Source organism: Mastacembelus armatus, chromosome 7 (genome assembly GCF_900324485.2).
Source record: "Mastacembelus armatus chromosome 7, fMasArm1.2, whole genome shotgun sequence".
NCBI lineage: Eukaryota > Metazoa > Chordata > Actinopteri > Synbranchiformes > Mastacembelidae > Mastacembelus > Mastacembelus armatus.
This window is the reverse complement of record NC_046639.1, coordinates 17,951,655-17,975,179: the sequence shown is the minus strand read 5'-3', so window position 1 is coordinate 17,975,179 and position 23,525 is coordinate 17,951,655. Positions and strand designations below refer to the sequence as shown.

The 23,525-nt window shown below is 42.5% G+C and overlaps 1 protein-coding gene across 1 annotated transcript; it reads right to left on the bottom strand.

Annotated features, from left to right (window-relative positions):
* Nucleotides 1–1,324: 1,324 nt before the first annotated feature.
* On the bottom strand, nt 1,325–14,514 carry LOC113146168 (peptidase inhibitor 16-like). The gene is made up of 6 exons (XM_026333477.1): nt 14,028–14,514; nt 5,098–5,248; nt 4,562–4,629; nt 4,353–4,462; nt 3,303–3,394; nt 1,325–3,029 (listed from the first exon to the last, which is right to left on the bottom strand). Exons 1-6 carry the CDS (start codon nt 14,301–14,303, stop codon nt 2,596–2,598), a joined length of 1,131 nt encoding a protein of 376 aa, XP_026189262.1. The 5' UTR covers nt 14,304–14,514; the 3' UTR covers nt 1,325–2,595.
* Nucleotides 14,515–23,525: the final 9,011 nt, after the last annotated feature.

Genomic DNA, 23,525 nt, shown 5'->3' with positions numbered 1-23,525 from the left:
GAGCACCACCTGCCACCTAGCAAAGGTTAGAAGAAGTGTTTTTCCAAAGGCCAGTAGTCATTACCAACAGCCAGCCATGGAGGAGCTCTCTGCAGCTAAAAGTGGGAAACAGTGGCTGCCAGAGCCAAGAGGTGGCATTCTTTAGCACAGAGAGAGGGGGACAAAGAAAGAGCAAAAACCAGGGTTAACATGGCTTTGGCTTTTTCACATGGAGAGTGTCCAAAGCAGCCAAAGGACTCATTGGATTCACATGTGGCCTTCTTACTTCTGGATGTGTTAGCATCTAAAGCTAACCTGCTGGTTTTGGTAGCATTAGCCACCTAGTCTGGTCATGATTGGACCTTTGGTTTGAATGAACCTGATTGGAATTTGGGAGGAAATGTAGCTTTGTGTAACGTTAGTGTTTTGTGTCACATTAGCAGGAACCAGAGCGTTTTACTGGACTGACACATTTACTCCTCAATCAGCTTACGCTAGCTTTGGACTGGACACTTTGTTCCAACCAGGCATCCATAGTTCACATCGCAGCTTCAGGTAACAGGATGGGATGGGAGGGACGAAAGAGCGGGAAGGAGGGGCTTATGGGGGGAGTCTGTTTGGACACATTGTAGAGGTGTCAAACTCCATCTATCCCTGCCCTACCCACTGGTGATTACCTGGATCAGGTGTTTTCAACCAATCAGAAGCTGCTAGGGCATTGATGGCTGTTAAACAGGCATGACAGTGGCTCTGGAGGACTGGAGCTTGACAGCCATGTGTCTAGAGACTGAAGAGACATAAGGTAGAGCAGCTTTAGTCAAGTTGTACAAAGAACATTAGATGGAACTCACGAAGACAAAAATATAGTTTGTATAGTAGTTTTTTGACATAAAAGGCTGAGAGTCACTATAGTGCTTTTTTTCTATCTCGAGATTTTTATTAATTTATTAATTTAATTATCTCATTACCTAAGGCTGTCAAGGTTTTTGCTTCAATAATGACCTCACTGTTAAAAGAAATGATTATTTTCCTCAAAAAAGAAAAACACCTGGCCTAATGTTTTTACATAATAAACGTCAAGAAAAAAAATATATGATTATACTACTAATAGTAATAATTAATTAAGAGCTTAAGTAACAAATAAAAACAAATATTAACTCCACTGAGATAAAGATCTTTTGATCTAAATAATAAAATCAATAACAAATAAATAAATCTTCAGAAACCAAAATTTTGTTTAGTTCTATTTATCATGTTATCTCAAGAAGTATGAGAAATTAAATGTACTAAAATCTGGACAGAGATTTAAGGAACAAACCTGAAGTGATTAATGAAGAGCCACGTGTATGTTGTCAAACAGAAGAAATACAGTTTATTTCATTATTAATCTTATATACAGACATTTACAGCACTCATTGCTAAAGTTACTGAAGATAGTGAGTTTGCTGCTAAGACAGTGTAACAGAAAAATTACTAATAAAACCATTAGAGAGTCTGTCCAGTTGTAGTTCCAGGTGAGTATACAGTGTACAGTAGATATATAATAGTGAAAAAGCTCGAAGAAGAAGCAGGGTCATCTGAGCCATCAGTCAGTTCTCCCACTTTGGTTGTTCCATGAGATGATGCTGCAGTTTCAATCTTCTGACAGACATGCACCGACTCCACCTTCAGCCTGCAAACAGAAATGAACCGGTGCCAAACATGAAGAGGCGACCTGCGAGGGCCGGCTGCTGTTCAGTTCGTGAGTAGCCTCTTGTTACGGCACTCAAACCTTTCTGCTTTTTAGTGGAAAGGATCCACAGCTCTTTGTTGTATCATGAATTGTTGTGTATGTTTGCACCAAAGCTACAGATTTTAATGTTACAAGCGCACAGTACTCCTGCTTCTTTAGTATAACACAGTTTTTGCCTTAAATGATTTAGGACACTATGAGAGATTTTTTCTTCTGTATTCACAGTTTTTATTAATCATTTTGTAACTTGAGTTTATCATACAGGATTCTATACTTTAAAATCCACTTCAGGTCAAATGTGCATGGAATAAGACGATTTTAAAGGGTAATGTTGTTTTTTTCACCCGACTAACTTGGGGGAAGGTTGCTCACTGAGTCACGATGTTAAACAACATATGACATGTTTAAGATCGTGTTACAACATGTGACAACATGTTGATCTGTGCGTTTTGAAGCTGGTATGGGTATTTTTGAAATTTGGACAGATCCAGGCTAGCTGTTTCCAGACTACCTCGTTAGCAATCACAGAGTAGAACAACTAATCCAACAAAAATCCACAAAGGACATGATGCCTCTGTCTCCTCTACATGAAAACAACATTATTAGTGCAGGTCACTGACGGGAAACTGCATCTGTTTGCAGTAAGAGCAGCCTGAAGCAGGTTATTCACACATGGGTTGACCCAGATCCAGATGTCCAGATGCAGATGTTGTGAAGCTGTTTGTTTCTGATGAGGGCGAATTATTAATTAAGCCATTTTTCTCTGCAGGAGAAAGATGGCAAGCATGTTACCATAAAGCGGACTCACAAACGCACTCAGTGCAACAGTGGTGAGGTGAGGTGAAAATATTGTGTCCTCTTCCTCCTCCTCCTCCTCCTCCTCCTCACAGCCTCAGAATCAGGATCCCAGTCAGAGCAACTAAAAGGAGACTAGGTGCAGCGCTGACTGTGCTGACTCCGCTGTGCTGAAGTTTGATTTTGGGTAGTTCTAATTCTTTTTCCTCCATCTTATTCATAGCTCCCTTTTCCTCCTCCTCTTCCTCCTTCTCTTCCTTCTCTTCCTCCTCCTCCTCCTCCTCTCCCGGTGTTGTTGAGGGGATTTGAGTGCTGAGGGTGCCTGGGGTTGGGGTGTCTATGTCCTCTGCAAAGGGGCTGATGGTGTGCATGATTCTGGGAGTACTGGCAGCACCGGTAGGGTCAGTCTGGGCATCAGTTGCTGTCGAAGGAGGAACAGTCTTTTCCTCATCCTCCTCCTCAGGCTGGACAGAGGGAGTCCAGCCTGAGGAGGACTCCACTTCCTCCTCCAGAGTGTCAGCGACTGGAAAAGAAAAATAGTTTGTCACCTTCTCTGATCATCTTGCACAGTCAGACAGATGATTTTACAGTACATGTTTAAAATGTCAGTAATCGGGAAACTGTCCCACTGCAGTGAGATCAGATATGTTGTTTCAAGATAAAGTTGAGAATAACTCTGGGAAACATGTTGAACATTAGTGTGAAAGGATTGTGCACACACTGCATCACCAGATAATCTAATTAATTCACAAAAAGCAGCTTTAACAGCCTCAACATCAGGAGACAAGAGTCGTACCACACATGTTGTTTTCACATTTCTGCAGGTTTTCAGGACATCTGGAGCACCAGTCGCCTTCTACGTATGGCCGCTCGCCTTCATAGTTCCCTCTGCAAACACACACACACAGTGCATAAATATGAAGTAATATCTGTAATTAACACACGGAATGCAAGGTAACACAAGTTCAGAAAACCATAAAGGATTCATGTCCACTAGGGGGAGCTGTTCTTCTAACAGGGCAGCAACACTTCAACTGTCAAGCACAGTAACAGTAGTAGTAGTAGTAGTAGCAGTAGAAGCAGTACTTGATGCAGTACCAAAGGCAGTAGAAGCAGTTGAAATAGTCCACCAGTAGTTGTTATGACAGTTTTAATAGTAATAGTAGTTATGAATGATGGTAATAATAATAGGAGTAGTAGCAGTGGTAATACTGTGGTAGGGGTACTATATTATTATTAGTAGTGCTAGTATTTTTAGAAACAGTAGTGTGGTAGTTGTTCCAGTACTAAAAGAGTAGTAACAGTAAAAATAGGTGCTTGGTAATTGCTGGGATAGCATTAACAGCAGTGATGGTGATGGTAGTACTAGTATACAGATAGTAAGTGATAGGTGGAGTCACAGAAGCAGTAGTAGTTGTACTAATTCTCCAGTAGAAGTAATAGCAGTAATAGCTAGTACAGCACTAGCAATGTAATAGTGAAATTGTGGTAACTACTATTAGTAGTACTGTTACTACTTATACCAGTAGTTGGGATTGTGGACATAGTAGTGGTATTATATTAGTGGTAGTAGTAGAACTAGATCTTTTAGTAGTACTATAAATGGAACTAGTAGCAGGTGTAGTTGTAATAGGGATAATGTTAGTAGTAGTCTTAGTCATACACTGGTAGTTATAGCAACAGAAATTGCAGTGGGACTACTGTAGCAATAATAGTTGCACATGTAGTATTTTTGGTACTATTAGTGGCAGAAATAGTAGTGGTTCTGTTGTAGTAGTAATAAAAAGGAGTAGTAGTCATGTGGTAATGGCAGTAGTGATAGTACTGTAGCAGCAGCAGTACTGACGGTGGGTAGTAGTTGCAGACAAGGAAAGAAACTCTCTCCCAGTCCAGTCCCTCCATACTGTTACACAGGTGGAAGGCACAGCCGACCTTGTGTGTGTCTGCCCAGACCATCTACAACACACACACAATAACACAAAAATATTTTAACATACACATACACACTTCAGGTCCAGATACTAATGTGTGTGTATATGTGTGTGTGTTTCTTACCTGTGTATAGTGGCCACACATCTTATCTTCATCACAGCTGTTGTTTTCGAAGTTGTAGTCCAGGTGTTCTACAGGTGTCAATCACATGACAGTACATTATGGTAACTCTAAGTACTATTGGAAGAAGTAAAACTATTAATACACTATTATAGAAATACTCCTGAACTAAACTGTTTTTGATTTTATTGATTGTCTAGGTAAGAGCAGATGCTGCTATCTGTAGTTGTCATGCAAAATGGCCCTTTCAGAATAGTATATTCTTCTATGTAGTAATGTCTAAAATATATTTTAGTATATTATATTGGTGGTCTATAGAGAGGTAAATATTGAAGTTGACTATAAATACTGTGTCCACCTGCTGAGTCTTAGCCCAGTGTTCCCTCAGTGTGAGATCTGAGTTTGGACTCCACCACCTCCTGAGGTAAATCTCTGGTTTTTAGCTGTTAAATGCTCCACTATGTTCACCACCTCATCTCTGATTGGCTGCTGAATGTGGCGTTCTAAGATGGAGGTGCTCTCCGGTGGCCCGGACTAACCTAGAAACCATTTCTCCATAGCCAGTCGAAGGTCCAGATGCCCTGTCCCAGCAAAGAGATTCTCTCCAGTCTCCTCCAGGTCTGGGTTGTGGTTCCAGGTACACTTAGCAGCGTAGGCCTCTGCAATCAACTTCAGCCCTGGGTCCCATTTCTGCAGAGAAACATTGAAGGTAATGGAGAAAGGTTTGGGAAAAGCCTGAATAATGTTCCCTGAATGTTAATTGAACTCTGGACCTCTGGACCTGAGTCAGATGATCCCTGACTCAGCGCTTCAGTCGTGTAAAAACAGACATTTGTAATGTCGAACCTTGGTGCACGCTGCCATGAGCTCCAGTGCAGCTCAACTATCTACAGCCATGCAGAGTGGTGCTTTAAGCTAAGCTAAATGCTAACATCAGCATGCTAACACATTGTAAACCTTAGCTTTTTGATGCTCAAGAGGTACCAAGATCACATCTTAATTTAGCATATTAGCATGCTAAGAATTGCTAATTAGCAGTAAACAATCCATGCTGCATGACAGTTTTTTGTTCACATAAAAAATGACTGAACTCAAGCTTTGAAATAATTCAAGCTAATTTGTTTTGTGACAGTTAAAATCTGCTGTTTTCTTTCTTCAGCTTCTTTTAATCATCATGGTAATTTCATCATTTTGATTTATTATTGTTTGATGGCATGTAAACACACTGACATGTGCAAGATAAATAGTCTGATGGTGTTTTATGTCTGTTGTCGAACAGCTCCTGTGTCTCTGCAGCACTAAATCAGCCACGGAGCTTTGGAGCTGACAGCAGCTGGTTCAGTGAAAGGAGGATTTTTGTTGTTTGGCCCCAAAGTTAATTAGATGGGGACTTTATTATGAAGGAAATGTGCAAATGACAGGAGAAGGAAATTAAAGAAACTATGAACAACACATTGTGTTCGAGGCCTGACCTCAAACCCATGCTGAGATGTTTCCCATAGATTCTTGCTCTTAAACTAAATGGAGAAACTGCTCCACAGTGTAGTGGTCCTGCCCTGACCACCAAGTAGACCACCTGTCTGACGCAGATTTCCTTCCCATCATGCTTTTGGCTGTAACAGTACGACAAGCTCCTCTTCAGAAATGGAACTGGCCACCAGTCAGCTGTAGTGATGTTTGATTTGCTCACCAGACTTTTTCAAATTGGCAATGTCATATATGCCCTGGTGGTGTAGAAAGTTCTGGCCTTTGGCTTGTGAAACCCACAGTGAACGTGCTGTTTTAGGACCTTTCTGTGCCTTTCACAATAAAACTACGTGTGAGGTCTTTTTAGGGAAGAGCAAAGACGTCAGAAAGTTTTACACTGAAAACGTGACGTGTTTCTTTCAGCCTGTTGTCTCCATCGTGGTTTCAGTCGCTGTTGCTAAGAAGCTAAAATACCGAACAACAGGAATGTAATTTTTCTGTGTGCATGTGTTTGTTAGTCCAAGGATGACACACAACACAAACAATAGTCAGGGGTCTCCTCCACATTCCTGCCCCTCCCCAGGCTCCGTGCACATCTGCTCTGTGCTCTGACGCCAGGGTCATGTACATAGTATATTATGTAGTAACACACACCCAGACACACACACACACAGATAAATACACAAGCACAAGAACACACACAGACACACACATAAACTCATATTTCTATCTTTATTAGGACACTCATAGACATAACACATTCCCTAGACTATTATCCTAACCCTGCCCTAATTCTAACCCTGAACCTGACTCTAACCCTAACCCTGATTCTCAAGTTCAGGTTCAAGTTCAAGTTGAGCTTTATCGTCATTCCGCTACATGTGGGGACATACAATGGAACGAAACTTCGTGCCTCACAGGATCATAGGACCTGGAGTAGCCGCTGCGTCCGAACCCGCTGCCATTTATAGTGATTCTAACCCTGAACCTGACTTTAACCCTAACCCTGATTCTAATCCTAAAACCAAGTGTTAACCTTTAAACAAGAGTCTGAAAAAGTGAGCACCAGCCAAATGTCATAACTTTGTGAAAACATCCTCACTTTGATAGAAATACCGTACTCTCAAAATTTGCCTTCCCAAAGGTAGAAATACACACAGGATCTCCACAGGATTAACTTTTCCTGTCAATTAAGTTCCAGCTGTGAAAAATAAAATACAGACACGCACGAATGTTATCAGGAACTTGTTCCTTCAATCTGCTGCACAGTTTTGGTTTGTACAGCAGAAATTATACAATAAGTTCTCAACAACTGGCTGTTTTAGCGCACGATGTCTGTTTCAAACATATTTCAGAAAGGTTACTCTGCAATAGTTCTGTGCCATTCCGTTTTGGATGCTGATGTTGAACTTTCCATTTTAGCACTTCCCCATTTGAAGTACTCAGCTGATCACTGGCTGCGTCGGAAACAGCCCCTCGTTCAATCATGCGATCCTTCCTCCGTGATAAGGTTCAGGCTCACCACCTGTTTCCATGCAAATTTACAGTCTGCACATTAAGAACCAGGCTGGGAGTGGCTGAAGTAGGACTGGTAGTCTAAACAAATCTGTAAGGAGCGTTTAGGAAACTGCAGCAAATCATGGTTTCCTCTCCATCATCTGAGGCTGCTTACTGACTTAGTAATGGAAGGAAACGTGTACATTCTTTTTTTCTTACAGTTTTTTGGTTAAGATCTTGGGCTGAAATCTGGCTATAGCATAATTTCACACTATTTTTTGTCTGCATATGGCATTTTTGCACCTTTGTGGTCATTTAGCATCTCTGTGGTTACTGTGAGCACATTTTGCATCTCACTGTGAGTCTCTATGTCATCTTCTGACCCCTGTGGTCACTGTGTCACTTTGTGGTCACTTTACATCTTTTTGTGGTCGGCTCATGCTTGTGATCATTTTATATTTGCGTGTGACGTTAAGCCACTGGTCTGATTTCTCAGAACTACCATTGGACTAAAGTAGAGAGGTGGAGTATTACTGTCTCCTGCTGAGGGGATTTACATTCTCTCTGTGTGCAGGTCTGGAATTCCTGGTTCTGTTTCAGACTCTGAGGCCGCGATCACACAAAAGCTGTTTGTTTTGATCTGAAAGGTTTCAGCTTGTTCAAATGGACCTTCAAATTCAGCTAGAAGCCAGAAGAGAGGTGAGTGTAGAAGCCTGCGTAGTGTCTATTAGTGGTACCCCAGTATCTGACCCACATGGGCTCAGTTTCTGCTTCATTTAATTCCAACACAGAAGCAGATAATGAATGGACAGGACAGTATGTTTAAAGGTCCCCTATCACACGTCTTTGAGCTGGACTGTGGTTTTGAAGTGAGTCCAGAGGAAGTTTCCCTGAAGTGACAAACTCTGTGGTCAGGAAACAGACACAGTTAAAACATGAGTTTTAGTGGAGGGAGCATTTAGGTATTAACGTATTAGCTTCAAGTTCAGTATCACGATTGTGTCCTGGTGACTGGGTGGATGTGGTTCTGATTTTTATCACTTTGACCTGAACTGGTCAGACTGGTTTGTCAGCTGGTACAGATTTCTGAGCAGCGTGTCTGACTGGAACGGCTGCAGCCAACAAAAACAGAAATCTGTCCTTTGTAATTTCCTCCCAGTTCAGTGCACTGACCTCTTTCCTCTGTCCATCTTATTTCTTTTTTACCTCCTTGTCTTTCTTTTCCTTCTTACTGTTTTTCTTGTCTGCAATGGACTGGTGACCTGTGCAGGGTGTACCCTCGCCTTTCACCCAAAGAGAGCTGGGATAGGCTCTAGGGGATCCCTGTGACCCTACATGGGGTCATGGGGATCGGTACTGGGGATCTTCACTTTTTTCTCCTTCCACCCAGGTGGAATGTTGTGCTATTTAGCAGCTGTGGTTTTTATTAGACTATAGTTATGGCTCAGTAGGTCCATACTCACCTGCTGGAAGGTTCGGTAGGTCGTTATCATCCCATAGATCTTTACTGTTGTCATTACGTTAGATCTTTATGTTTAAGCTCAACATCTTATTGGTTATGTTTATGCATTATAGTGAAAACACTGTGACTTGTGTTACATTTGTCTGTAGCCACCAGTCACTGTGTAGTGTGGGTGCCAATTGCCACTGGCCTCCAGTAGGTGCAGTAGGGCCCTTCTGACCTATATTTATGGGACTGATGAACTGGCTGATCCTTCTCCCACTGCAGTTCAGCTGCAAAGCCAGAAGACAAAAATGAATATGGAAATGTCCCAGTAGGGCTTCCATACCCCTCATGTTATGCACACACACACACACACACACACACACACATACTCCTCTTTGTGCTCATTCATCCTCAGCCTCATTTTCATTCTGTGTCGGTGTAAACCCGGTGCTGCTGTCTCGCCAGCTCTTTCCCAACAGTCTTCCTCCTCTGTTACTCAACACTGAGCGCTGACTCCCCCCTCCCATCCCCATCTGTCCCGCAGGATGATTCCCCTGCTGCGTTCCTCATCTTATTAACTGGAGTGAGTCTGCAGAGGGAAACACCCGCCTGTTCCTGGAACCCACCGCCTGCATTTCCTCAGCATTTCTGCTTGTTTTTTCTCAGGTTGACTTGCACGAACAGAGGATTCTGATCTGCAGGCCTGTGCATACAGTGTCTCAGGACACTGTAAAGGAACGAATGAATAAAGGTTACACTTAAACTAGAATGAGGGTTTATTCACATGGATCTCTGCCATCTATTGTCTGATGTTTATCATCCATTAATTCTGAGAAAACACAAGGCTGCTGACAAATAACAAGAGTAATGATAAATAAACAAGCGGCAACTAAAGTTTAGGTAAAAAAACAAAGCAAAACTAGAAATACCCCCCTTCATGAAGCGCTCACCGCGGTACCTACCATGCAAGGTTATAAGAATGGACTTTACACACGAAACCAGCTGATTCAGTTTAGGAGAAAGTTAAAATATTCATCAGTGATAAGAGGTTTCACAATGGAATCAAAGGTTTCGCCTGCTGACCTAACATCACATCCACATTTAATTTGCTCACACTGAAAACATGCGAGAAGCAGTGATGGGTGTTAGTTCTGTCACAGTGTAAGTTTGACGAAACACAGTCGAGCCATTGCTGCATGGGAGACAAACTGAGTTCATCGTGGGGAGAATGTAAAGGAGCAGCTTCTCGTTTTAACTCCTGATGAAATATGAGAAACAAACTGAAGATTCCTGCCTTATCGACTGCTGGCCTGCGGCTCGGGCTGCCTGCTCACAGCAGCTTCTCGGATCATTCTCTATCAAATCTCAGGGTGCAGGCAGCTGAAATCGGTTGTTCTACGATAAAGTGACTGTGTCAAACAGCTGTGGAGCTGCAGTTTATCAGAAAGGTACAAGCTTGATAAAATGGTTGTGCTTCAAGCTGAACAACAAACACTGATGTGGACTTTGATGCTGAAATGGAGAAAGCCAGAGCCTGAAGAGCCAGATCCATATAGCGTTAAACAGCCCCCCTCTGCCTGCTCCACCAACCACAACAACAAGCAGCGGGCCCAGACCTGCCCGGAACTCCGAAACAAAAAACCAACAGAGATCTCATCTGTCCTGCAGTCCCACTGAGAGCTACAGTACAAAGTGTTCTGAGGCTGGAAGCAGCTTCAGGACAAAGCTCTGAGATGTGAGAGTAAAAAACCAAGAGACTGAGCTCTGAAACAGAAAGGCACGACAACAGAAGGACTCTGCCCCACGATTCCAAAAAATCAAAGTTATTTCATCATGAAAAACAAGAGATTCACAAAACAGATCCCAGAGGATGAGCTCAACAAAAACAAAAGAGGAAACAAGAAAAAGTCGAATTTTAAGGGACTTGTACTTAACTGGAGTATTTGCATTTTATGACAATTTATACTTCTGTGTTACTACATCCCCCAGTACTTTTTACTGCACTCCATGTGTCCAGAGTGAACATTGTACTTTTTACTGCACTCCATGTGTCTGACAGCTGTGGTTAGTTTTCCGATGATAGTTTTTTCAATCCCTTCCTGTTCAGTGAAAACTTCAAACATCTGAGATCTTGTAAAATTTGAAGCGCTGCTGCAGATGAAGTTACCCACAGTTTATAAAGTACTTCAAACTGCTTCAATCTTAAACAAATACTGCAGTAAAGTTCAACATATACATATATTACATATACATATAATGCGGCAGGAATATTCATCATATACAACAGTGCAATAGCATAATGAGTACTTTTACTTTGAAACTTTAAGTAAATTTTCCTGATAATCTTTACTCTTTTACTTCGGTAGGGTTTGAATGTAGGACTTCTACTTGAAGTATTTTCACAGTGTGGCACTGCTACTGTTACTGCAGTAAAGGACCCGAGTACCACTGTATATAAAAGTTGAACATACCGACTGTCGTAGTAAATTAGGATCAGTTCTCTAACAGAGATGAACAGATCAGACTTCTGGTTCCTTCTTCACTTCCCTCTTCTTCTTAACCCCCCCTTGACTTTTTTTTTTTGTCTCCTTCCCCTTTTTCGCCACAGCTTCCTGTGGCGTCTGCGGTACGACTCACTCACACCGCAGATCTGGGACCAGACCTTGGTACCAGAGGAAAGGTTCGAGGGGTACGTGTCCTTTGACAGCAGTGAACGTGTCAAACAGAAACGTTGTAGAAAACACAGGTTAAAGAGTAAGGCTGAAGTCAACTAATCCCACAAAAGACCAAAACCTACAGCACTTTCTGACTTCCCTCTGTCTGTGGCTCAGCTCTGAGCACATTCACTCCTTTAAAGCTTTTAATCCACAAATCTGGAGTTTTATTTTCAATGAATGCTCAGTCATTTCCTAAAGTGGCTGCTCACTTTAGTTTTTATCAAACAAACATGAGGAAACAACTTTTTGGGCGGGACTAATTTCAGCAGTGGATGAATCCATGTTTGATCCTTTTTGTTTTCTTAGCTGCTGAAAATCAACTGGCCTGGGGTCAGTGTGACCATCACTCTGTGTCTGGGATCTCTGTGTTAGCATGATGCCATTGCAGTTGTACCACAGGGGGCACGGGGTGCAGTGGTGTGTAATCCCAATAGATGGTTTGTGGGTTTGAACCCTGGTTGGTGATTCTAAATTACATGTAGGTGTAAATCTGAGCGTCTGTTTCTCCTGCATTTTACAGATGGTTCATGTTATATTGGCCCAAAACTGAGAAAACCATATTTTCCCCTTGCACAGTTTGGTTTGTGCTGATGATTTGCACAATGACGTTCACTGTCAGATTTGTGCTGCTGCTGCTACAAAATTAGATTAGTAAAACTCAACAGTAGCGTCTCTTTCCAAGCTACTGCCAAGTCTGTGACGTCTGCAGGTTTGTGACATATCTTCTGTCATATGATTGTTAGTTCCTGTTGACGGGCTCAAATGTCAACATCTTTACTGGTTAAATAAAAATAATGATAAAGTTTGTTTTTTTTCCCCCCACAGATTAGCTTCCAGCCACAGCATCAAAAAGAGTGGGTTATATTGAATGACTCTGAGAGGCATCACAAAATCAATAATACCGAGGGAATGTCCAAACAACATGTGACAATGTGCTGTGGAAATTGGCTGAGTGAAAAAATGATGTGTCTTATTGTGAAATTTCGCAATACAGATTTTTTTTTTTTTTTTAATCTGCAGATAACGTGGAAATTGTTGTCCGTGTTTCTATCACATCCTGCTTTGATTACAGTCCCTGTGTGTTTTCTGCCTCACTGAGAACAATCTGTTCAAACGTCAGCTGGCCCAGGATGGGTTTACAGGACTCACAAAGCCCAATAAACAAGCCCACATATCCACAATTCCAGCTTCTCTAACTCCCGGGTATGAACCGACCTGAAGATAATACATGTCTCCCATTGGGTGACATCTCTCTCCACCATCTAGATGCGATGAATAAAGTTATATAAAGTATGAAACGCCAGGTTGTTAGCCAACCCTCACTGCTGTTTCAAATGTTTTTAAGAGCTGCTGGAGTTAACATGAAAATGAGTCATATTGAAGTTCAGTAATGACACTGGCTGCTCAACTTACCATTAATATCTGGTAATGTTAAAGTTTCTCATTTAAACCAGTTTTAATCTCATTTCAGGTGCAGTTCATTTAGATTTTTCCTCCCCACGGTTCTTCACACACAGATTTTTAATGCAGCTGCTGAAATCTAATATACAAATCTCTTGTTGAATTGATTTCTCTATTTAGTCTGTTATATAGATGAAGCTCATCATTATGAAAATAAATTTTCACTTTTTTAAGCTTTTAATGTTTTTAGACTTTAGATTTTATTGTTTATCTGTTGAACTGTTTAATGCCCCCAGAACATTTTCTTCTCATCAGCTTCTAAATCATCATGAGAGAAACTCACCTCTGACAGAATGACAATAGTAAAATCCTGGTTTAGCAGCAGGAGACATAACATGAGACATGAAGTTTAAATCAAAGGAAAATATCTTCCACAATGCCAAAACAAATGTTTGACGCTGAGAAGCAAAACATACAGAGAAAATCAAATGTTTTTATAGAGTGTGTTTCCGTGGATGACCCTGGAGCTGATTTAACGAATGGTATTCAATGCTAACCCCTGACCAGATAGCAGCCCTGTCTTTGCACAAGCTAAAAAAACTGAACCGAGGTCACAGAGACACAACCACGGCCCAGATGGAAGTTTGGTTGTTCTCAAAATGCAGAGAAAATCAGGCCTGTAGTAGATGCTTTGGTTTGGAAAACACTTTGGAGTCTGAGCCAGTTCTGGGTCAGAGTTGTTCATGATGGCATTAACACTGAGCGTTGTGCTTTGGATAGAAGGAGAACCAGAATCAGGAGCCTGACAGTCCAGGACAGACTGAAACACACCTGAGCAGAGCTGCCAAGCTTTACCAGGGTTAATTTTTGAAGGTGTTAATGTGTAAAATATTGAACTGCTCTATGTGCTGTGTTTGAAGATGTGCTGCAGGTATCCTACCAGAGGCAGCATGGCAGAGGCGCTGGGTGAAACCTGTCCTCTGTAGTGGTTATGAAGCTCCACCAGCAGTTCCTCTTGTTCCTCGTTCAGAAAGCTCCAGGCTCCGGGAACAACCAGGGCCCCCAGCAGGAGCCATGCCCAGAGAGCAGCTCCCGTTGGCGGGCAGAGGCAGTGGCGCATAGACCCCCTCCTCTGTCTGGACCGCCACAAGACTTGATCCTGGGTGGTCTGCTGATGGGAGACCCCCGGGAGCGCTGAGAGGTTCCGCTGGTGCATGATGGGAAGCAGAGTCCTGAGGTGTGTATCCTTGAGGGGTCAGACCAGAGTCCAGAAAAGGGTGTCTGTGAGTGAGTGATGAACAACTGTGTTTGTTTGTGTGTGTGTGTGTGTATGTACAATAGGCCTCTTGTCAGTGTGCGTGTGTGTGTTTAAGAGTCAATAAAAGTGTGTGTGTTCCCTCCTCAGTGCCTCTCACTCTCAGCTCTACCGATCTCTGTTTCTGACCCGGCTTTAAGAGAGAGAGAGGATCCTCCCCTCCACACACACAAAGTTCACATTTCACACACTGCACCGACTGGTACGCACAACACCCCCCCATCCTTGCACTTTCCATATTCTCCATGTCAATCTCTTCCTCCTCCTCTTCTCCTCCCTGTCACTGCTTTGTTACCCTCCTTCAGCTTCACTTTATCAGTAAAAGAGACCAATGAATGTGATGAATCCAGAACCTGGTTTAGCTTATTGGTCTGTGTTGTAGACCGCCATTGTTGTCCAAAAACTATTAAAAACACAGCAGAGAGCCACACCGCTGCACTGTCTCATGTGATTCTTCCTCACCAACAATGGGAGGCCCGTCTTTTTCTAAAAACCAGCTCCAGTGGAACAGTCTTCACTTTTTACAGACAGTTAGTGACACGTTTTATTGTAAGAGGTGTGTAAAGTATCCATAATGTGTTGTGTTCACAGTACTGTACAGTCAGAAGCCCCATACATGTTAAATCTATACACTAAATAGTATAATATGTGTGTGCCAGTTAACACAGTCTGATGTGTGTTGGCAGGTTGTTTTTCATGTGTGTGCTTGTTGAGGTTTTTTCTGTCCTTCCCCCAAAAGAAAAGGAGGGAATGGTTTTAAATCCCTGTTCCTTCCTCTCTTCTTCCATTCCTCATTTCTCTCTCCTTTTCTTTCCCTTTTCTTCTTATTTCAAGATTCCATGATCAGTATCTTCAATCTTTTGAAGTTTTGGCAAAATCAGCTATTTCTTTTTCCCTCTCTGCCTCATGCCTCTGACTCTGTAACCGAAAAGCTTGTTGAAATGTGGGAGTCTCTGCTATGGACTCGCACAGACTCACACTGAGTCACTGATCATCTGATACAGTGACTCAGTGTGAGTCTGTTGTGTTAAAGGCCCCTGCGCTCCAAGTCACAGCAACTGTTGTTGTGTGGTTTTTTTTTTTAAGGTTTTACTGGAATGATGACGTGAAGACAGTGTGAGAGGTGATAGTGGTGGAAGCAGTTACTGCAGTATCATAAGAAATACCTCAAGGTAATAATCCTCTGTTCCAGGTAAAAGCCCTGCGTTCCAAATGTTACTGCAGTAAAAGTGCAAAAGTATTATCATCCAAATGTACTTGAAGTATCCAAAGTAAAAGTAGTCATTGTGCAGATTGGCCCATTTCACATGAATGTATCTGATATTATTGGATTCTAATTATTGATGCACTTTAATGTTGAAGCTGGTAAAGGTGAAGCTAATGTTAATTAGTTTGAAGTACTTGAGAGTACATCAGTTTTAGATTGAATACACTTTAATACATTTTTACACATGCCTATTGGGTCTAAACTACAGAGCTGTGTGGACCACCCAGGTGTGATTTCATATACACCCTCTCATCTCCATTTCAATCACGATTTAGAGCACATCATAGTACAGAAACAGCACTATTAAAAGTCACCAATGATCTTCTCTTAGCCCCAGATAATGGACTAGGAACTAGGAACAGGAACTAACAAGAAAGATCATATTTCTCCTATATTAGCTCCTCTTCATTGGCTCCCTGTAAAATACAGAATAGAATTTAAAATCCTTCTTCTCACATACAAATCCCTTCATGATCAAGCTCCTTCATACCTTAAAGACCTCATAGTACCATACTATCCCCATAGAACCATACTATCCCAATAGACCGCTTCGCTCTCAGAGTGCAGGTCTACTTGTGGTTCCCAGAGTTTCCAAAAGCAGAATGGGAGGCAGAGCTTTTAGCTATCAAGCTCCTCTCCCGTGGAACCAGCTCCCAGTCTGGATTCAGGAGGCAGACACTTTTAAGGCTAGGCTTAAAACCTTCCTCTTTGACAAAGCGTATAGTTAGGGCTGGCTTCAGGTAACCCTGAACCATCCCTTAGTTATGCTGCTATAGGCCTAGACTGCCCGAGGACCATCGGTGCACTGAACAGGTTTTTGTAAAGCACCTTGAGATGATTTGTATTGTGATTTGGCGCTATATAAATTAAATTGAATTGAATTGAATTGAATCTCCAACAGTCCTCAGGTCCTTCCCTGTGGATCCAAATTGGGCTCAGTTGCTTCCTTTTTGCTTTCATTCTCCTGAGATGGGTCTAGAACCTGACTGGAGTCCACCTGGGACACACTGATCAGATTGGACAGAGTTTGGAAAGACACACACCTACACATCTGTGTATATAAGACTACACAGTTCATACTGCAGGTCAGGACAGAAACCAGGACCTGAAGTCTAAGGCTCAGATCCAAGCAGAGCCAATGACTCGTGGTGTGATGGCTTGCTGAAGCTGTGTTTTCTCTCTTTCAGCCAAGTACATCATAACACACACCCAGCTGTACCCACAGGCTCACATTTCACTGTACGCCACATTCCTCAGCGTGTGACGGAAACTGAGGAGGTGAATGTGGGAAATTGGATCCTGTGGGGTCACCGTTTGCTCCATGACACCGACCTGGTGTACATGTGTGTCCTGACCCGCTGTCACACGCACACACTCATCAGAAAAATCTAACTTTGTCCTGTGAAGGTTGCTAACACTAAACCCAGCACAATGTCATTTAAATCTGTGTCTAATCACATTCAACTGGGGACAGCGCTGGCTGACGTAAGGCTTCCATGGCTATTTTTTCAGGGAACTGGATTCATTGGAGTTTTTCCAGCCTGTCTGTTATAGGGAAACGTCACCGATATCCAATCGTATTCCTGTGTGTCAGATGTGTGGTGTTTCTCTCAGTGAATAACAGGAACTTTCTTTGTGAACTCCTCCAACATCAGACGTCCTTTGCACTGTTTTCTCCAGTCACGGGGCGTTAATCCCATTTGTTTATGCAGTTGGACATGTAAAGGGCCATGTTTGCTTGTGAGTGAGTTATTCATAAACGTCCCAAACCCAAACGGTTCTTTCAAGTCTAACAGCTTAGTTCAGCCTAGTGGTTTAATTAACAGTGTTGGGGAAATCCAAAGTCTTCCTGTCAGACAAAGCGCAATGGCCCAGCTGCCAACTACACACCCTGCAGCTGTAGTTTTCACGCCTGTAAAATATGAAAATGGTTCCTATGACTGTGGTCACTACTACTCTGATACACCCACGATAGAATTGAAATTTATTCCCAAATACATCAAATACGTTGTGTTCTGTGTTCCCAACATTCACTGTTAATTCCATCAGCAGAAAATGTGTCATAGTGTTTATCTTAGGAACCAATGTTTGGACCCAGAGACGCTCTAATCTCTGGGGTTTCTAATTATGTTGCACTGTACAGTATATTATAAAAAGCTCATAATCACTATTCCGATATATAAGGTAATGTGACTACGCTGATTTCATTCATTGGAGAGAGGCAGGAAACTTTGAAGGAGTCCAGGCAAAACTATTGTTCGTGGTTTTAACAGAGTTTATTTAAACCCACTGAGAGATATCTCCTCCACAATACAAAGATAATAATCAGAGAACAGATGACAGAGACAACAGAGAATTCCTGAATCACATCCTGGACGATCTTTTTTCCAGATGTGTGAATCTTTCAGGGTGGAGTCGAGCATCATGTGTCAGTATATTCTGTCCTGCAGTCTGCTCCAGCTGGAAGGTGGAGCGGTGACAATGAAGACAGGTTTAGTCATGTTGGTTCTGATGTGAGGACCGGGAGAGATGACATCAGTATCTGCAGAACCGCTTTTGTTAAGACCTGAAAAGTCATGTAGCTGCTTGTTGAGACAGATTTGTCCTTTTCATACAGCTCTGCAGGTCAGAGTGGTGCAGTCACCTGTCCTGTCACTGGCACTCAGAGCTGTAACAGGTGTCGTTCTTTCAGGTTAATGCAAAGCTCATTCTGGAGGTGGCACAATTTCATAGACGTTAAAGGTAAGACTTTGAAGCTGCAGGTGCTCTCCAGCCTCAGCCTGAACCTTTCTGACTCCAGTTGTGCAGAGAAAAGAGAGAATGGATGAAAGTAACAGAACAGGCGCTTCTGACAAGTTAGTTTGAGATTGGTGCGAGGACTCGTTTGTGCAAAATGCGTCAGCCTTTACGTTTGTTCAGTTTTTTCTTCCCAGTCAGCTCGCTCTCATTGGCTGTTGCTGCTTTCTGCTCAGAGTTTTGTCGCTGTTACTTTCTCACTACAGGACTGAACTGACACAGGACTGAATTACGATTATGGGGAACTGAGACTGCTTTCAGCTTTGACACTAACATTTTATCTGCTGTCAGTTCTTAGATACCAGCTGTCCCTGTAAGTGCTCATAGTTCACACACTTCAACTGCTTTCAGGCTCCCTTCCCGTCGGCTCTCACAGATCTTGTCCTTTAATTCCATACAGGCTGAATTTAAGAGATGTAAAACTTGACTCTGTTCAAAACCATTCTGTTTATTTGCGAGCCAGGAAAAGCTGCTGTGAATAGAGTCAGAGGGGAAAGAGAAAGGAGAAGAAACAGGGAAATGATACGAGACAAGAATAAAGAAGTAAAAGGAGGCGAGGTGACTGGAACTGATGTTGAAGTGGGCTGATGTTAAATCCTCCATACATCCCAGTTGCTCTGTGGGACTGGTGACCATACACACACACTCATCTTTCCAACTATTTCTGTGGGGACACTTATTGACGTAGAACATCTCCAGGCCCTAACCCTAACTCTGACCTAAACCTGGTTCTGACCTGAACCCTAAACCTAGGTCTGAACCCTCAGTCATTTGTAGCTGTGAGGACTGGACAACTCGAACTGGTCCTCATAAAGACAGACACACACACACACACACACACACACACACAATGAGACCCATCTGTTCACCATTAGCAGCCAGTCAATGGCAGCAGAATCACATGGGCTGGGCTCACATACATTTCACATGATGTATGGGCATGTGTGTGTGTATGTGGGGTGTGGACCTTCTTAGCCCATCAGAGTCTGATTAGTTCAGGGACCTGGAGCCAAATCTGACACATGCAACATTATGCAAGAGCTGAGCAGACAGAGCGGACGCAGGACCCTCAGCTCTAGTGTTTACACTGTTATCAATACAAACAGCGATGGAGATGGTCTTACAAAGACAGCTCTCTTGTGCGTTAGTAACGTTTATTATTCACAGCATTATTGTTATGATCCATAACATTCAAGTCAGACTAGTTTACAAGTAAATCTGGTCATAGCACTACTATGTTCCACTAGTCTCCAAACACAAATATATTCTAACGCTAAAAGGGATTTTCCACCTGAAAAAAGCTGGAATAACATGGAATAAAATCAGTCCTAAGAGGACAGTTTGATTTGGGACTGGCTCAACATCTAGTTGGTGTGCAGTGCATTCTGGGATACTTGGTGACCCCAGGTCCACACAATTCAGTTTGGACAGAGCAAAAACACTACAGGATGGGTCATTGGTGTCATTTTTATTATTTGTCTTTTTCTGTGTCTATTCAGGGTTCTATGATGGACTGGTGACCTGTCCAGGGTGCCCCCCTGTCTTTCACCCAAAGAGAGCTGGGATAGGCTCCAGCAGATCCCTGTGACCCTAAATAGGAATAAGCAGGTATAGATAATAGATGGATGGATGTGTCTGTTCAGATACAGGTGTCTCCTTCTGATAGGCTGAGGAAGTTCACCGTTGATTGGACAAAGAAAACATCTCCCTGCACCTTTAAGATGGCCAGATTCCCAGCAGTCCTTTCTGACAGTTGCACCTGTTTATTTAGGGAGCAAACATTTCTTTGTGTTTGTATATTCCACATCAGGATTAGTTTGCACTTTTGTTGATGAGCCGAGGACACTGGGTTGACTTAGCTCTTACTGGGTTAAATGGTTGAAGCAGTTTAACTGAGTTTTCAGGTGGTTTGACTGGTCTCAGTCCCATGCTAGTATTCCCACTGAATCCACTAGATTCATGGACTTACTTGTCTAGGTATTGTTGATCTTATTCCTGGTCTTAGTCTTACTGTTTTTACTGGCTTTGCTGGTTCCAGTTTTTGGGTTTGTCTCACTACTGTCTCCCAGTTTTTGCTCTGCAGAGTGAATTCTTTGTGGTCTTGAGGCTGAACTTTCGCAGAGGAGTGGTGATTCTCCAAAGACCTGCTGCGAGGAGAAGCCCAGCAGGACGTCACAGGCCATTAAAAAAGACACAGATAAGAAGAACGTCATCTCCTCCTGTCTGGGAAAGTGTTGAGATCAGTGGGTAAGACCATAAAGATGTCAGACGATGTAAAAATGTTAGATACGCACTCTAGTTCTTATTTCACTGTTTCTGAAAAGCTTCCATCATGACTCCAGGGGCGGAGTTTAATCTTCTGATGACGCTCCTTGTTCTTTGCATCTGACAAGCAACAATTCAGTGTTTCAGGGGAAACATGCTTTTCTCTGTGTTTCTGGGAGTGAAATGCTCAGATGGATGTTCCTTTCCAGTCTACAGCTGGAGTCAGGTCGGGGGTTAACGTAGCTCAGCATAAAGAAAGAGCCTGGCTCTGTCCAATGTGCAGCTGGAACAGGGCGTAGAGGGCGGGACTATAGAGGTGTCACCCAACGGATTTAACTCAAATTTACCTTCAAACTCACTGGAAGGAATTTAACCCTTTAAGCATAGCTCTGCTTCAGGTGTGTTTCAGTCTGTCCTGGACTGTCAGGCTCCTGGTTGTGTTTCTCTTTCTAACCGAAGCACAAAGCTCAGTGTTTTAAAAAAAAAAACAACAACAACAACAACAACAAGCAACCTTGTTTGTGCCTCTGGGCCACCTGGTTCTGTTTTTGAGTTTGTGCACAGACGGGGGCTGCTGGTCAGGGGTCAAATGTCTTGAAATTCCAAACATAACAATGTTGGAGACAGTTCAGCCTGAGGAGATGATGCTGAGCTGCAGAAATCCCCTCTGACTGACTTCACTCTGAGAGGAAGCAGAGCAGCGGAGGCAGATTGCATCACCACATGTTTCTGTTACAGTTTTTATTATTGTGATGTGCAGAGCAGAGAAACCCAGATCGGGCAGGACTGGAGTCAGAATGCCAGAGATGTGAAGCCTGAAAGGAGGTGAAGTGTGTGAACTATCAGCACAGAAAGCACAGACAGCAGTTAAGACATACTTTAACTACTGTAAAAGTTGTTTTTACTCAGAAAAAGCAGAGATGCAAAAAAAAAACAAAAAAAAAAAAATGCAAAGCCTGTATTTCTGCATGAGGGTCCAGGTCCATGAGCTGGTGTCCTGTGGGTGAATCCTTTGTTGGATTTGCAGGGTTTGTTGTCTTGTGCGATCATGTATGGTGTATCTTATTCTAAAAAAAAAAAAAAGGTTATTCATGGGGTCTTGGTGGTTTTGTAAAAGCAGAATTTAAAATAATGTGACAAGAAGATAAAAACTGGCTAAGATGACATCAAACGCAGCAACAGAGAGAAATGGTGTCAGTGAGGAGTGTGAGGTATGAATTTTTCTAATCTGTTTTAAAGACTCATCTGGAATAAAGTCAAGAACACAGTAAGAGCAGTTAGTCATTGACAAAGGCACATCCAGAGACACACCCTGAGAGGACGAAGGATGGAAGGAATGAAGGGGGAATAAAATCAGAGCAACCAAAGAGGCAGGAAGAAAGGAAGGAAAGAAAAGTGAAAAAAAGAGGAAAGGATGAAGGAAGTAAAAAAAAAAGAAAGAAAAGAAACTGGTAGCAGAAAAAGCAAATGAGTGAAAAATCGAGGGAGGAATTAAAGAGTAAAAGAAAGAAAAAGGTGGAGCAGAAATAAAAAGGTAAAAAAACAATGGATGGAAGGATTTAGGATGCAGGAGTAAAAGAATGGAAAGGGAAAAGACGAGAAGGCAAGGGCATTTGGAAGTAAGGTTAAAGGTAGAAAAAAGAAGCAAATCAAGGGGCAAGAGGGAAGAAGAGAAAGGGAATAAGAGAAAAAACAAAGACTGAGTGAGGGAGGAGCAGAGAAAAGGTCAAATTAAAGAGAGGGACCTCACCCAGGGGCAGCACGACGCCAAAAGAAGGAAGGATGGAGAGAATAAGACGACAAAGAACAGGAGAGAGCGTTAAAGGGTTGAAAGGAGAAGAGAGGCAGTCCCACCCTGAATGACAGCAGAGGGGATTTCTGCTGTAGCTCCATCTTTGTGTGGTTCACACCAAATGAAATAACATGTGATGTAAAACAGCTGCGAGGGCTCGGGGACGCATCCTTCATGTGGTCGATCCCCGGCGGTCTTTAGGAGTGACTGAAGCTGTGACCACCTGCAGCACAGAGCGCTGACAGCAGACCCACTCAGCCCCAGGTGTTCCTGTGGTCACAAAGACTTTATCTCCACCTTAACCTAAACCTTGTTTTAATTAGGATTAAATTGGAGTCTCGGTTTATAGACTAATGAATTTAACAAGAATATTAAACTGCATATTAACTTCTCTTTTATGAGTTCACCTGCTTCTAAGGTAAAATCTCTTTATCTTAGTCAAAGTGTCTAATATTTATTACTCACCTGCAGCAGTTTTATTGTGGCTGGGCTGTTACTCCCATTGTCTGTGAGATACTGGTCTCCATGTAAACACAGAGTCAGACAGAGCACCTGGTGCTGCAAGTCAGGCCTCTGAGGACACATTGGGACAATTCATCTCTGCATCTGTTGCTGTGGTTTCCTGGGTTTGTGACATTTAAGGCCCAGCCCTGAGTCCACACTGAAACCATTTGTTTTTAGTTTAATGCTGCTTTTTATTTCTTTATTCACTGATGAGTTCCCTCCTGAGCTTCAGAGAAACACAGCATGTCCTCGCCCACATAGACCGAAATGACTATTTACTTTCCTTTTGAATGGAAAATGAAAATTATTTCACCAACAAAACAAAAATAAAAAAACAAAACAAACTATGATGAAGAACATCAGAAAAGGTTTGAGGATCCAGTCCAACTGTGTGTCTGGAGTTGGAGAGAGCAGCAACCTGTCGGTCATCAGAGCTTCTTTAAACCTGAGAATCTGATTAATGCTTCAACATTACCACCAATCCACTTATTAGCGGGTG

Bases quoted from the DNA above. Each gene is read 5' to 3' on its own strand.
- LOC113146168 (XM_026333477.1), bottom strand. From the start codon at position 14,303: ATGCACCAGCGGAACCTCTCAGCGCTCCCGGGGGTCTCCCATCAGCAG. The intron at 4,630-5,097 runs GTTAGTCCGGGC...TGACACCTGTAG, and splicing joins TATGGAGAAATGGTTTCTAG to AACACCTGGACTACAACTTC. The intron at 3,030-3,302 runs GTACGACTCTTG...TTTCTTTTCCAG, and splicing joins ATGTGAAAACAACATGTGTG to TCGCTGACACTCTGGAGGAG.